Genomic DNA, 12,238 nt, shown 5'->3' on the forward strand with positions numbered 1-12,238 from the left:
TAAATGAAAAAAGGTGTCACTTATTCTGAGATAACTGACGAAAATTATTGGAAACTTAATCTTGGAACATTGTACATATTTGTACATGAGGGTTGCTTCCCTACTGTGCTTATTACTAGGATTCTGCTGGAAGAAGTAAGAGTGTTCAACACATATTTTCAGCTCGAGAGGATATTCAGCTCAGATTTGATCCCCTGGCATCATTTATTCTCCTTACTGACCATTGTACTGTGGTGAGTAAATTCAACTTACTATTATATCTGTTTTTACTAGACTTGGTAGGTCTGATGTCATAAATAATATACTCATGTGATGAGAAAGCAGAACCTTATCAAATTAAAAGTTTAGTTATTTGTCTAGAAGAATACAATGACTTTAAATTGATTTGAATTAAAAGAAGAGGAGACACAGACATGTAGTACCTGTTCTGAACCTAGTTCTAAGTAATGACATAAAACAGGATTACTAAGGGAATTATAGGAACTGTGCTAAATTAGGATATTTCAAAAATAATATTTCTTCCCACATAAATAATACATGCTTAATATAGAAAAATTGGAAAATTTAGAAATAAAGTATAATGAACCCCACATCATTCCTTTATCACACTAACCATTATAACCATTGTATTTCTCATTATAATACTATTTGTTTATTTTTCTCTTATTTACATTGGATATAAGTTTTTACTATAAAATGGTAATATACTTTTCATTCTCTTTCCATTTGATTTTTTCTATGGAGGAATTTGTTTTGATGGTTTTCTTACATCACATTTGTTTTATATATGATGCTTATTGGCTGCATTATATTGTCATAGACATACTTTAATTTATTTGACCATTTCCCTATTGTTGAGCATTTGTGTCCAATTATTCCCTCTACTGCAAAAATATTGCTTGTTTCTGCATTTATTAGTTTTTTGGAAATTTCTGGAAAGGAATTGTTGGATCAAAGAATGGACACATTATTCTACATGCTTCATTTATTTATTATATAATTTATATAATTACACAGATTTTAAAATTATTTATTATATTCATTGTTTTTGGTCTGTTCTCCCTCATGAAAAGATAAGTCCCATGAGTGCAAGAATGTCTTTTTGGTATGCCTAACACAAGTAGACCCTCAAATAAGTATTTCTTGAATGAATAAATATTTTTATTTTTTAGTTTTTAATATACACTGTCAAACTGTCTTTCAGAGAATCTTTGGCAATTTACAGTCTAGTTTCCTCAGATCTCCCTCTCCTGGGTTTTAACATAAAATGCACTACAATGTTGAGAAGAAAATTTAAACCCCCTTCATTTCACCTCCCAAAGATAGCTTAATCTCCTCTTATATCCTCACAGACTTAATGTGCATTCCTTATTATTTTAATTTACGCTTATTACTTGTGTGATTGAACGTTAAAAAAAAATATGCCTAATGGGCATTTGCATGTCGTTTTTACAAATTATTTTTTCTTTTGGGGATTTTTAGTAGTCACCTAGATCAGGCTTTGAAAACTTTGGTGTACTTATGAATCACTTGGAAATGTGAATAAGAGGCTGATTCTGATTAGTAGAGCTGAAATGGGGCCTGAGATTCTGTATTCCTAAGAGGCTCAAGGTGATTCCAGAGATGACCTGGGGCCCGTACTTGGAGAACAAGAACCTAGATTACATGTCTCTTTACTGTGAATTAATCTTCAAGTGAGTGATTTCCTGGTGGAGAAAGCATAAAGAAATGCAGTCTCTGTTTATTCAGCTTGTAGTATATTGCATACTGGGTTTGTTTGTTTTTTTCACTTTTATACTTTTTAAAAAAACTTTATTTTATATTGGAATATAGTTGATTAACAGTGTTGTGATAGTTTCAGGTGTACAGCAAAGTGATTCAGTTATACATTTACATGTATCTATTCTTTTTCAAATTCTTTTTCCATTTAGGTTGTTACATAATATTGAGCAGAGTTCCCTGTGCTATACAGTAGGTCTTTGTTGGTTATCCACTTTAAATATAGCAGTATGTACATGTCCATCCCAAACTACCTAACTATCCCTTCCCTGCTTCTGCCCTCCCCCTGTAACCGTAAGTTTGTAACACTCTTATAAGATTTTAAATAAAACAGTACAAATTATGCTTAACCTAGTACACTGAAAGTGGACTGTTTTAATTTGATTTTATGTAACTGTATGAAATTATTTAGTTTCAATGTTGGTCCAGGTATCCAAATCTTAAAAGACAAATGCTGAGGCAACTTACAATTATCTTCTTTGCCGCATCAGATTTTCAATTCTCTTTGACTGTATATTTTTCTTATATAGTCATTTCTCCTAATGATGTCATTTCCGTTTGTGTTAATGGGGCTGTTTATAAAAACTGAAGATGTATCCATATGTCTGTTCCATGTTAATTTCTCTTTGTCTGCAGGCCCGGGTCATATTTGTGATGATTGTGCTGATCCAGCTCATCATTCTCATTATTTTTCGGTATCAAGCATATCCAGAGCATAAAGGTTAGTCACCATGGGTTCCTTTTACTCTTAGAAGACCTTACTTTCATGCATCCCATAATCTCCTGACTAAATGTCAGTGCAGACTGTCTTTGCCTGAACTCTGTGAGGTGCATCCTTCAAACTATCGTGCTCACTTCAAACCCCCTTTTCTGTACCATTTTCTCCAACCTTTCCAGGTCATAATGAACTTTTGTGTCTTTGAATCCCAAGAGTCCTTCCTAAGGATTAATTCTGTACTTAACCAGCCAATCACCTTGTTTACATCACAACTTCAAATGTGTATATTTTCTCCTCAATCAGACTCGAGTTCCTCAATATAGGAGCTCTTGTTCAGTACTTCTTTTCTGTTTTCTACAGCACCCAGCACTGAGTTTGTGTATTTCAGACAATAAATATTGACACTTGTTGAAGTAAGTGTTCCTTATTCCTTCCTGGCTTGGATGAAATCCCAGGAACTGATTGTGGGGAAGGGGAGGACTGTGGTAAAGATTAAACCATCAGATCAGATCAGATCAGATCAGTCGCTCAGTCGTGTCCGACTCTTTGCGACCCCATGAATCGCAGCACGCCAGGCCTCCCTGTCCATCACCAACTCCCAGAGTTCACTCAGACTCACGTCCATCGAGTCAGTGATGCCATCCAGCCATCTCATCCTCTGTCGTCCCCTTCTCCTCCTGCCCCCAATCCCTCCCAGCATCAGAGTCTTTTCCAATGAGTCAACTCTTCGCATGAGGTGGCCAAAGTACTGGAGTTTCAGCTTTAGCATCATTCCTTCCAAAGAAATCCCAGGGCTGATCTCTTTCAGAATGGACTGGTTGGATCTCCTTGCAGTCCAAGGGACTCTCAAGAGTCTTCTCCAACACCACAGTTCAAAAGCATCAATTCTTCAGTGCTCAGCTTTCTTCACAGTCCAACTCTCACATCCATACATGACCACAGGGAAAACCATAGCCTTGACTAGACAGACCTTTGTTGGCAAAGTAATGTCTCTGCTTTTGAATATGCTATCTAGGTTGGTCATAACTTTCCTTCCAGGGAGTAAGCGTCTTTTAATTTCATGGCTGCAGTCACCATCTGCAGTGATTTTGGAGCCCAGAAAAATAAAGTCTGACACTGTTTCCACTGTTTCCCCATCTGTTTCCCATGAAGTGATGGGAGCGGATGCCATGATCTTCATTTTCTGAATGTTGAGCTTTAAGCCAACTTTTTCACTCTCCACTTTCACTAGTATACATATCCTACTGAATGTTTTCCTGCTTATATATATTTTTAAAAATTCTGTGAAAAAGTTCAAAAAGCATTAGTGCACAAAATGTAAATAAATAAATATTTGAGGGATGCCTCAGCCTCATGTGGGAGTACCAGTATTTTTGTATAGTTATTTAAAATTCACAACGTATTTTTACTTACATTATCTTAATCTTACAACAATCCTGTGAGGTAGGTATTATTGTTTCCCATTTAAAGACTAGAAAACTGAGGACTGCAGAGTTAATGTAGGTTATCTAGTGTCTTATAGCTAATAAGAGTCTGACTCCAGGTCAGTTCTTTTCTGTAAACAACACTTCTCAATCTGACTACACCTTAGAATGTCCTGGGGAACTTTTAAAATCACAGTGTCTACACAGTACTTTCAGTGCTTACACAGAATGTCTGTGGGTAGGACCTAAGCATCAGTATTTTTTAAAGCTCCTCAGATGATTCTAGTGTGTGGTAGGGCTGAGAAGCACGGCTCTGTCCAAAGCAGTATTTCTCAGTCCTGCTGCCTAGAATCCCCTGGGTTGCTGCCTCAACTCCCCTCTTTCCCAGGTCAACTAAATCAGAATCTCTGGAGGGTGAGACTTGGGCATGAGTATTTTCTAAAAGTTCCCCCAGGTTATTCTAACGTACAGCCAAAGTAGAGAATCATTGCTTAAAATTTATAGCATAGCTGCCTCTAAGGCTAAAGAATGATATATTTAAAATAAATAAATAATGATAATGAATGGATACGTAGGTCAATACTTTGAGAAGTACCAGACTAGAATGAGAGATGAATGAGTAGTAAGTATGCAACACACAAAGTGAGAAAGGTCACGCATTGTCAGGCTTTGTCTGTAATTATCTGTTGGGTTGAACAGTGTTATGAGTATAAAATGAACACGCTGGTCTTCTAGGGAAGATCTGCCATTACTTATATCAGGCTGTCTTTCACTGGGGCCCTTTAAGTAGCTTCCCCTCAGGTGTTGCTCAGTGTGTACTGAGCTTCCCATCATAGTCTTCTGATAACTGATATATGATCAGCCACAGACGAGTGAAATGGCTGGCTGGGGTTGAGCATCTGTGAGGCTCTAGTCTGTGGCTGCAGAATAAAGACCTGGTGCTTTGGCTTTCTGGCACTGTATTTTAAGAGGTGTTAATTTAGAGATCTTTTAGAGATCCCTTTCAGTTGAAGTAAGAGGATAACTGAATTAAGAGCTGCGTCACATATGGGAAGAGAATATTTGGACAGATACTCATGTTAACTTTAGATATTTATACTTAAGATTAAATTTTGACATTTGCCTTTGATATATATATATATAGTTTTTAAAAAAATTCATTTGATTGATAATGTTGTATTTCAGGTATACAGCAAAGTGGTTCAGTTATACATATGCATGTATCCATTCTTTCTAGATTCTTTCCTCATGTAGGTTATCACAGAAGATTGAGTAGATTTCCTCGTGCTATACAGCTGTTGTTGTTCAGTCACTCACTCATGTCCGACTCTGTGACCCTATGGATTGTAGCATGCCAGGCTTCCCTCTCCATCACCAACTCCTGGAGCTTGCTCAAACTCAGGTCCATTGAGTCGGTGAGGCCATCCAACCATCTCATCCTCTGTTGTCCCCTTCTCCTCCTGCCTTCAATCTTTCCCAGTATCAGGGTCTTTTCCAGTGAGTCGGCTCTTCACATCAGGTGGCCAGTAGTGGGGCTTCATCTTCAGCATTAGTCCTTCTGATGAATATTCAGGACTGATTTTCTTCAGGATTGACTAGTTTGATCTGCTTGCTGTCCAAGGGACTCTCAAGAGTCTTCTCCAGGACCACAGTTTGAAGGCATCAGTTCTTCGGGGCTCAGTGTTTTTATTGTCCAGCTCTCACATCCGTACATGACTACTGGAAAAACTATAGCTTTGATTACAGACGTTGGTTAGCAAAGTAATGTCTCTGTTTTTTAATATGCTGTCTGGGTTGGTCATAGCTTTTCTTCCAAGGAGCAAGCATCTTTTAATTTCATGGCTGCAGTCACCATTCACAGTGATTTCGGAGTCCAAGAAAATAAAGTCTTGTCACTGTTTCCATTGTTTCCCCATCTATTTGCAATGAAGTGATGGGATCAGGGACCATGATCTTAGTTGTTTTAAGCTAACTTTTTCACTCTCTTCTTTAACCTTCATTAAGAGGCTCTTTAGTTCTTCTTCGCTTTCTGCCATAAATGTGGTGTCATCTGCATATCTGAGATTATTGATATTTCTCCCTGCAATCTTGATTCTAACTTGTGCTTCTTCCAGCTTGGCATTTTGCATGATGTACTTTGCACAGAAGTTAGATAAGCAGGGTGACAGTAGACAGCCTTGATGTACTGTTTTCCCAAATTTGAAACCAAACTGCTATACAGTAAATCCTTATTGATTATTTGTCTTATACATAGTGTGTTGGAATAGGAAATGGCAACCCAGTCTGGTATTCTTGCCTTGAAAATTCCATGGGTGGAAGAGCCTGGTGGGCTACAGTCTGTGGGGTCGCCAAGAGTCAGACATGGCTGAGCATGCACGCATGCGCACATTTAGGTTACTTCCATGTCTTAGCTATTGTAAATAGTGCCGTAGTGCACCCAAACACTGGGTGACCTTTGACATACTTTGATATAACTTTTGGAAGTTTGTACGTTCGGATACTAAGTCTCATGGAAAACAAAGACTTGATCGTTTTTTGAGCATAGAATATTTGTGTGTGTGTGTGTCTTGCAACTACACCATTGCTTTGAACTTCCTACGTTCTGTAATTCTAAGTGAAATGGCTTACCAGAATTCCTGGCAACTGCTGATTTAAAGTAATGTCATCCATATTACAAATGATTTGCTGAAGATGTAGTAGATAGCCATTGGAAGTCTTCTAGAAAATATTTTAAAGAACCTGAACTTTGAATATGTTTACTGGAGTTTTCAAATTTATTCTGTTTAGGACCACCAGGATTTATAAATTTGATGTCATTTTCCCTTCATGTCTTGAGCAAACTAAATATCTCCTACTATTCTGTGTTGCTGCTGACCCTGTATACAGTGCTGGGTAAGTCATTAGGAAACCTGACATTGTGGAGAATTCTGCCAAAGAATGTATTGAGAATCTTAACATTAGCCATTTAGGTTCTGGGGAGCACAATGACTGGCACATGGCTTCTTCATTTCCTGGGGCATGATCTTGGGGAATGCAGTCCTTTCCTAACTTAAAGGACATTTAATCAACATCAGGCTAACTTAAGGGTGCTGAGAGGACCATGACAATTAGTATTTGTGTAGAAACTTAATAGAAGATAGAAGTTCAGCTTAAATGTCATCTCCTCAGAGCAGCCTTTGATCACATTAAAGCTTTGTCCTCTATTTCACCACACTTTATTTCTTTCATTACTTTGTCAGAATTTATGAATGTTCCTTACTAAGAGTCATTTAGGAGTTAATATATCCTTAGTCTATATTTTATACTTTCAGTCCATCTTTGGACTTTTATTTCCTTATTAGTTACTCCCACCAGAGAACAGAAAGTAGTTAAATAAAAATATGACTCTTTACAATTTTGTATAACAAACTATGGCAGATTCCCCTTTGGAGGTTGGTTTCCTTGTTAGGAGATGGGTTGAGGCTGTTTCAGACACTTGTTTTCCACTAGGACCAAAGCAAGTGATTTGCTTCCTGACTGTAAAGGGAAACATTAGAAGAGAAGTTGTTCCATTTGTAAAGGTTGACACTTAAACTAAGATGTATCTAATGGAGTATATAATATATATATATCTGAGAAAATTGCCTATGACTTTTTAAAGTTGAACTCTACTCTTACCAGCAAATGATAGTATTATATTTTGAGAAGGGAAATCCGACTGTCCCTTAATCATTCTTGACAATATAGTAGTTCCAGAAGCCTGCACATTGAGAAGGAGCAGTAAATAATAATAGGGAGTAGAGAAAAGTCATTCTGGCATTGCAGATGAAAAAATAAAGAAGTGAGTTAAGCTATGAACATGTTAACCCTGAGTATGTAGTTGATGTACAAAGTAAGGATTGTGGGTCAGCAAGAAAAGGATAAAATACATTCATTAATAAGAAAGATAAGAAGTACATTTTAGAATGATTAAAGTGTTTGAAGTCTTATTGCTTAAAGGAGTAAATTTCAGTTATCTGGAAAATTAAGTGTCTATGGAGTACCTTTTTGCTTCTTAAAGGAAAGTTAAGAATCTTCTAAAATTTGTGAATGTACTCCAGTCTGTTTCTGGAATCTATTCCAGATATAGCACTTAGGCAATTTTATAATCTAGAGAAATAGGGAGCAAAAGAGCAAATAATTGGTTAGCTGGGATATTGTACAACAGAGATTAACAGAGAAGAAAAGCTTTGCAAGCAAATGCTTATAGATGACTAGTCTCATATTTCTTCATTAGTCCTAAAATGTATCTTGTGAATATGTGTAATCAGAATCATAGTTATGTAAATTCCTTTCCTATCCATTGCCTCTTTCAGGCCCATGGTTTGTTGGTGAAATCACTAAAGGCAAATTGGGCTGCTGCTTTTCCTTTGGAATCTTTGTTGATGGACATTTCCTACAAGGCAGTTTAACGTTTATAGTTGGAATTCTCCAGGTAAGAATTCAGAAATACAATTTAAGACCATCTTGGTTTTGCTGGACTAATTGCATAACAATTACAAATTATATCCAAAAGCCCAAGTTAAATACCACAGATCATGTGTCCTAACCTACTGGCAGGGCAGTCTTTAGTATTTGGTATTTTATTTGTTTTTATAGTGCTTTCCAAGCTCTTTCTTCCACCACTCTTGTAAGCATCTAAAATAAATTTTTGGCAGGAAGGTTTATAAGAGGTTGAGAGAGGTTTTTGTTGTTTGTTTGTTTCACTGTGCTTTTTCATCTACAAACAGTGAAAGAAGAGACTTATGGTAGAATAAATGATAGACTTCAGGGTAAACCAAAATTGGTTATGATAATGAAGAAGGAAACTATTTCAGAGGGAGGAAAGGAAAAATAGACACACAAGAAAAGTGGATGAGTTACCCAGTGGAAGCTTTCTAGCTGTCTTAGCAGTTCATTTGTTTCTGAAAACACTGATATATTAGGTTTACATTTGGATTGAGATTTCTTTAGAACAAACACAAATAAAAAACCCAGACCTGTAGCAAATCTCTGTAAACAGGTTTGAAAACTGTTTACCTAACAATTTATTTATTTATTGTTCTTACCTAATGGGGCTAATGGATCAAAATCTGAGGTGATGATCTGAAGTTTTATAAGAGATCCAAAAACATTGTTCAAAATGAGTTCACAGCCTCATAAGAGGGCAGTAAAGCATGATCTGCAGGATTAGAAACAGACAAGTAGGGAAGATCTGCCTAGTGAACACTAACCACAAGCCAGAATATTCTGTTTAGCAGCATTTCATATGGGATGAGATCCAGGTCTAGTTCAGTTTTCTATTATATAGATGGAGGCTGTCTTTCAGGAGCATCCTTCAGTTCAGTTCAGTCCCTCAGTCATGTCTTTCTCTTTGCAACCCCATGGACTGCAGCACGCCAGGCTTCCCTGTCTGTCGCCAATCCCTGGAGCTTGCTCAAACTCATGTCCATCAAGTCGGTGATGCCATCCAACCACCTCATCCTCTATCATCCCCTTCTTCTCCTGTCTTCAATGTTTCCCAGCATCAGGGTCTTTTCCAGTGAGTCAGTTTTTGCCATCAGGTGGCCAAAGTGTTGGAGCTTCAGCTTTCACATCAGTCCTTCCAATGAATATCCAGGACTGATTTTTTTAGGATTGACTGGTTTGACCTCCTTGCAGTCCAAGGGACTCTCAAGAGTCTTCTCCAACACCACAGTTCAAAAGCATCAATTCTTTGGTGCTCAGCTTTCTTTATGGTCCAACTCTAACATACATATATATGACTACTGGAAAAACTATAGCTTTGACAGGAGCATCCTTATTCCAACTAAGATCTGAGCTTTACCAAAAGGTGGGTTTACAGTCATATTTTAATAAATAGTATACCAAGAATGGATTTTATGTATCATCTAGGCCCATAGCTCATAAATCTATTATATCTCTGATCTAGACTTCTTCTCTGCACCTCAGGTGCCTGTGTATACAACTGGCATTTCGCATCTTCCTTAGATATCTCACAGGAATCTCAACTTAATATACCTCTAACAGGACCTTTCATTTGTATCCCCAAACCTGTTTCTCCCAAGTTCTTCGCAGTTTCAATAAATTATCTAGGATGCATCTTAAGTTCTTCCCCTTCCCTCACGCTTTTTATCTAGTTCATCAGCAAGTAGCACTATACATGTCTTTTCTCTGTCACTATTACCACCATTCTTACCTAATCGTATTTATTAAAAAAAAATTATTTGGCTGTGTCAGGTCTTAACTGCAGCACGCAGGATCTTCGTTGCATCCTGAGGGGTCTTTCCTTGCAGCACGTGGGCTCTCTAGTTGTGGTGCTTGGGCTCTGGAGCACACGCACTCGGTAGTTGCAGTGCACGGGCTTAGTTGCTCCACGGCATATGGGATCTTAGTTCCCCAACCAGGGATCAAACCCACATCCCCTGCACTGCATGGTGGATTCTTGCAGTGACCCAGGGAAGTCCCCAATAATTATTTCTTGCCTGGGCTACTGCAGTAACCCCCTAACTGGCTTCCCGTTGTTGCTCTTGTCTCCCTATTGTCAGCTTAAAACTCTTAAAGCAGATCAGTGACATGATCTGGGTCCTGCTGACTGCCCCAAATTCCACCTACCTTATCATGTTCCAGGCCAACAGGAGGGTAACGGGAGATGGGCCCATTTCTGGGCTTTTCATTTGTTCTTCTGCCTGGAATGCTTTTCCACTGACTCATTTCTGTCCTTCAGACCTCAGAGAGCCCATCTCCCATTGCCCTGTAACCAGTTATTTTCTTCATTGAATTTATCACCATCTGTAATTATCTTCCCCCTCCTCTTTTTTGGGGGGTGGGTTTCCTCTTTTCTGTACTAGAATGTAAGCTGTCTGAATCATCTTTTCTGACTTGTTCATCAGTGTGTCCCTTGCCTAGAGCCTTGCACAGTGCCTGCCACATAATGAGTGCTCAATAATTATTTGGTGAATGAAAACTCATATTGTAGTTATGGTTGGATTATAATCTTAAATCTTCTAGTTTGTATTCTAGTATTCATTATATTACTTGAATTACAAATGCAAAGTAAAGAAAAAATACTGATATCCAAGTTCCCCCCTCTCTGCCAAAAAAAAAAAAAAGAGTACTGTATATATGTGTGTGTGTGTTTGTACATAAACATATATATTCATTTCTAAACTTAAACATTTGAGAGCTTCAACAGAAATGAAATGACACTTGCCTTTTAAGATGAACAAAAGGATGCAGGCAAATAAACAACTAACCACACAAGTGTGATTAAAGCATAAAGTATCAGTTAATGAGAGAAAGCAACATATTTTTAGTAGCCACCAATAATGTGTTAGTGAGACCTGACCCCACCAGGGCTTAGTAAGCTAATGGTTCTGTTCTGTTCTTTCCAGCTGGTGTTTTTTAACATCCCCTTGATGGTTTACGTGTGTTGGATTTTGCTGCAGCGGTGCTTTGGTCACAGCTTCAGGTCTCATCTCCGTCAAGGAAAATACTTGAAAATTATACCTGTTCACCTACTTATGTTACTGCTGTACATCTGGCATATTTATTCCTGCTACTTTCTTCATGTGACATATGGCACTCTAGCTTTATTATTCTCCCCTTTACGGACCTGGTTGACACTGGTGACACCTGTTCTCATTCGTTGTGTTTGGACACTGAACGCTGCTGAGCTTGGAACCTTCATAGTGCAGTTAAAAAGCCACTTGAGCTCCTGAAGTCTGTATTTCCTCATCCACCTCTGTAGCCCAGGCCTCTGCCTCAGCAGCAGGCGAAAGGCCAGTATTGGTGGGCAAACTTCAGGGAGCTGCTGTTCTTTGGACACCTGGGAGTTGGGGGGATTACCTACTACTGATTCTTGCAGAATGGACTGCAGAAAATTCTCTATATAATGCCATGATTCCTTCCTTCCCCAAGAAGGTAAAGGGTTGATTTACTTTTGTGAAGAGAAAGCTTTTATCTAGGAGATCCACAGAGCAGGGGCTGGCGGATATGGGAGTATCTGAGGCCCACTCAGTGTTTTTTAGATACCTCATGTAAAGTACCTAGCACAGTGTTTGGAACTTGGCAGCCTGTAAGGAGGCCACTTTAGGGACAGGGAACGTGCAATCTTGGACCTGACCCTGACTACCCTTTATTAGTTCCTAGTCCTTTTTTCAACAGGATTATGGGCTCTCTGCTTCCTCAGTCGGGGGTGTTTTCAACTAATCAAATACCAATAAATGAATGATGAATAGGAAACAACTCCGTCTGGGTCTTGCCTGTGTCGCTAGGAGCGGGAGTGAGGCGGAGCTTTTGAGAGCGGAAGGGGCGTGAC

General features: G+C 38.4%; 1 protein-coding gene across 3 annotated transcripts in view; it reads left to right on the top strand.

Moving 5' to 3' along the window:
- The window catches only part of TMEM62 (transmembrane protein 62), a 34,911-nt gene extending 22,746 nt beyond the window's left edge, over positions 1–12,165 (top strand). The window contains exons 9-14 of one of the 3 annotated variants that reach the window (XM_070797379.1): positions 120–233; positions 1,932–1,971; positions 2,416–2,500; positions 6,709–6,813; positions 8,256–8,374; positions 11,313–12,165. In XM_070797379.1, coding sequence (XP_070653480.1) covers positions 120–233; positions 1,932–1,971; positions 2,416–2,500; positions 6,709–6,813; positions 8,256–8,374; positions 11,313–11,639 — 790 coding nt within the window. In that variant the 3' untranslated portion in view covers positions 11,640–12,165. The remainder of the gene's footprint in view (positions 1–119; positions 234–1,931; positions 1,972–2,415; positions 2,501–6,708; positions 6,814–8,255; positions 8,375–11,312) is intronic. The other 2 variants (XM_019968620.2, XM_070797378.1) reach the window with 2 other exon arrangements.
- The last annotated feature ends 73 nt before the right edge of the window (positions 12,166–12,238 follow it).

The sequence above is a fragment of the Bos indicus genome, chromosome 10, assembly GCF_029378745.1.
Source record: "Bos indicus isolate NIAB-ARS_2022 breed Sahiwal x Tharparkar chromosome 10, NIAB-ARS_B.indTharparkar_mat_pri_1.0, whole genome shotgun sequence".
NCBI lineage: Eukaryota > Metazoa > Chordata > Mammalia > Artiodactyla > Bovidae > Bos > Bos indicus.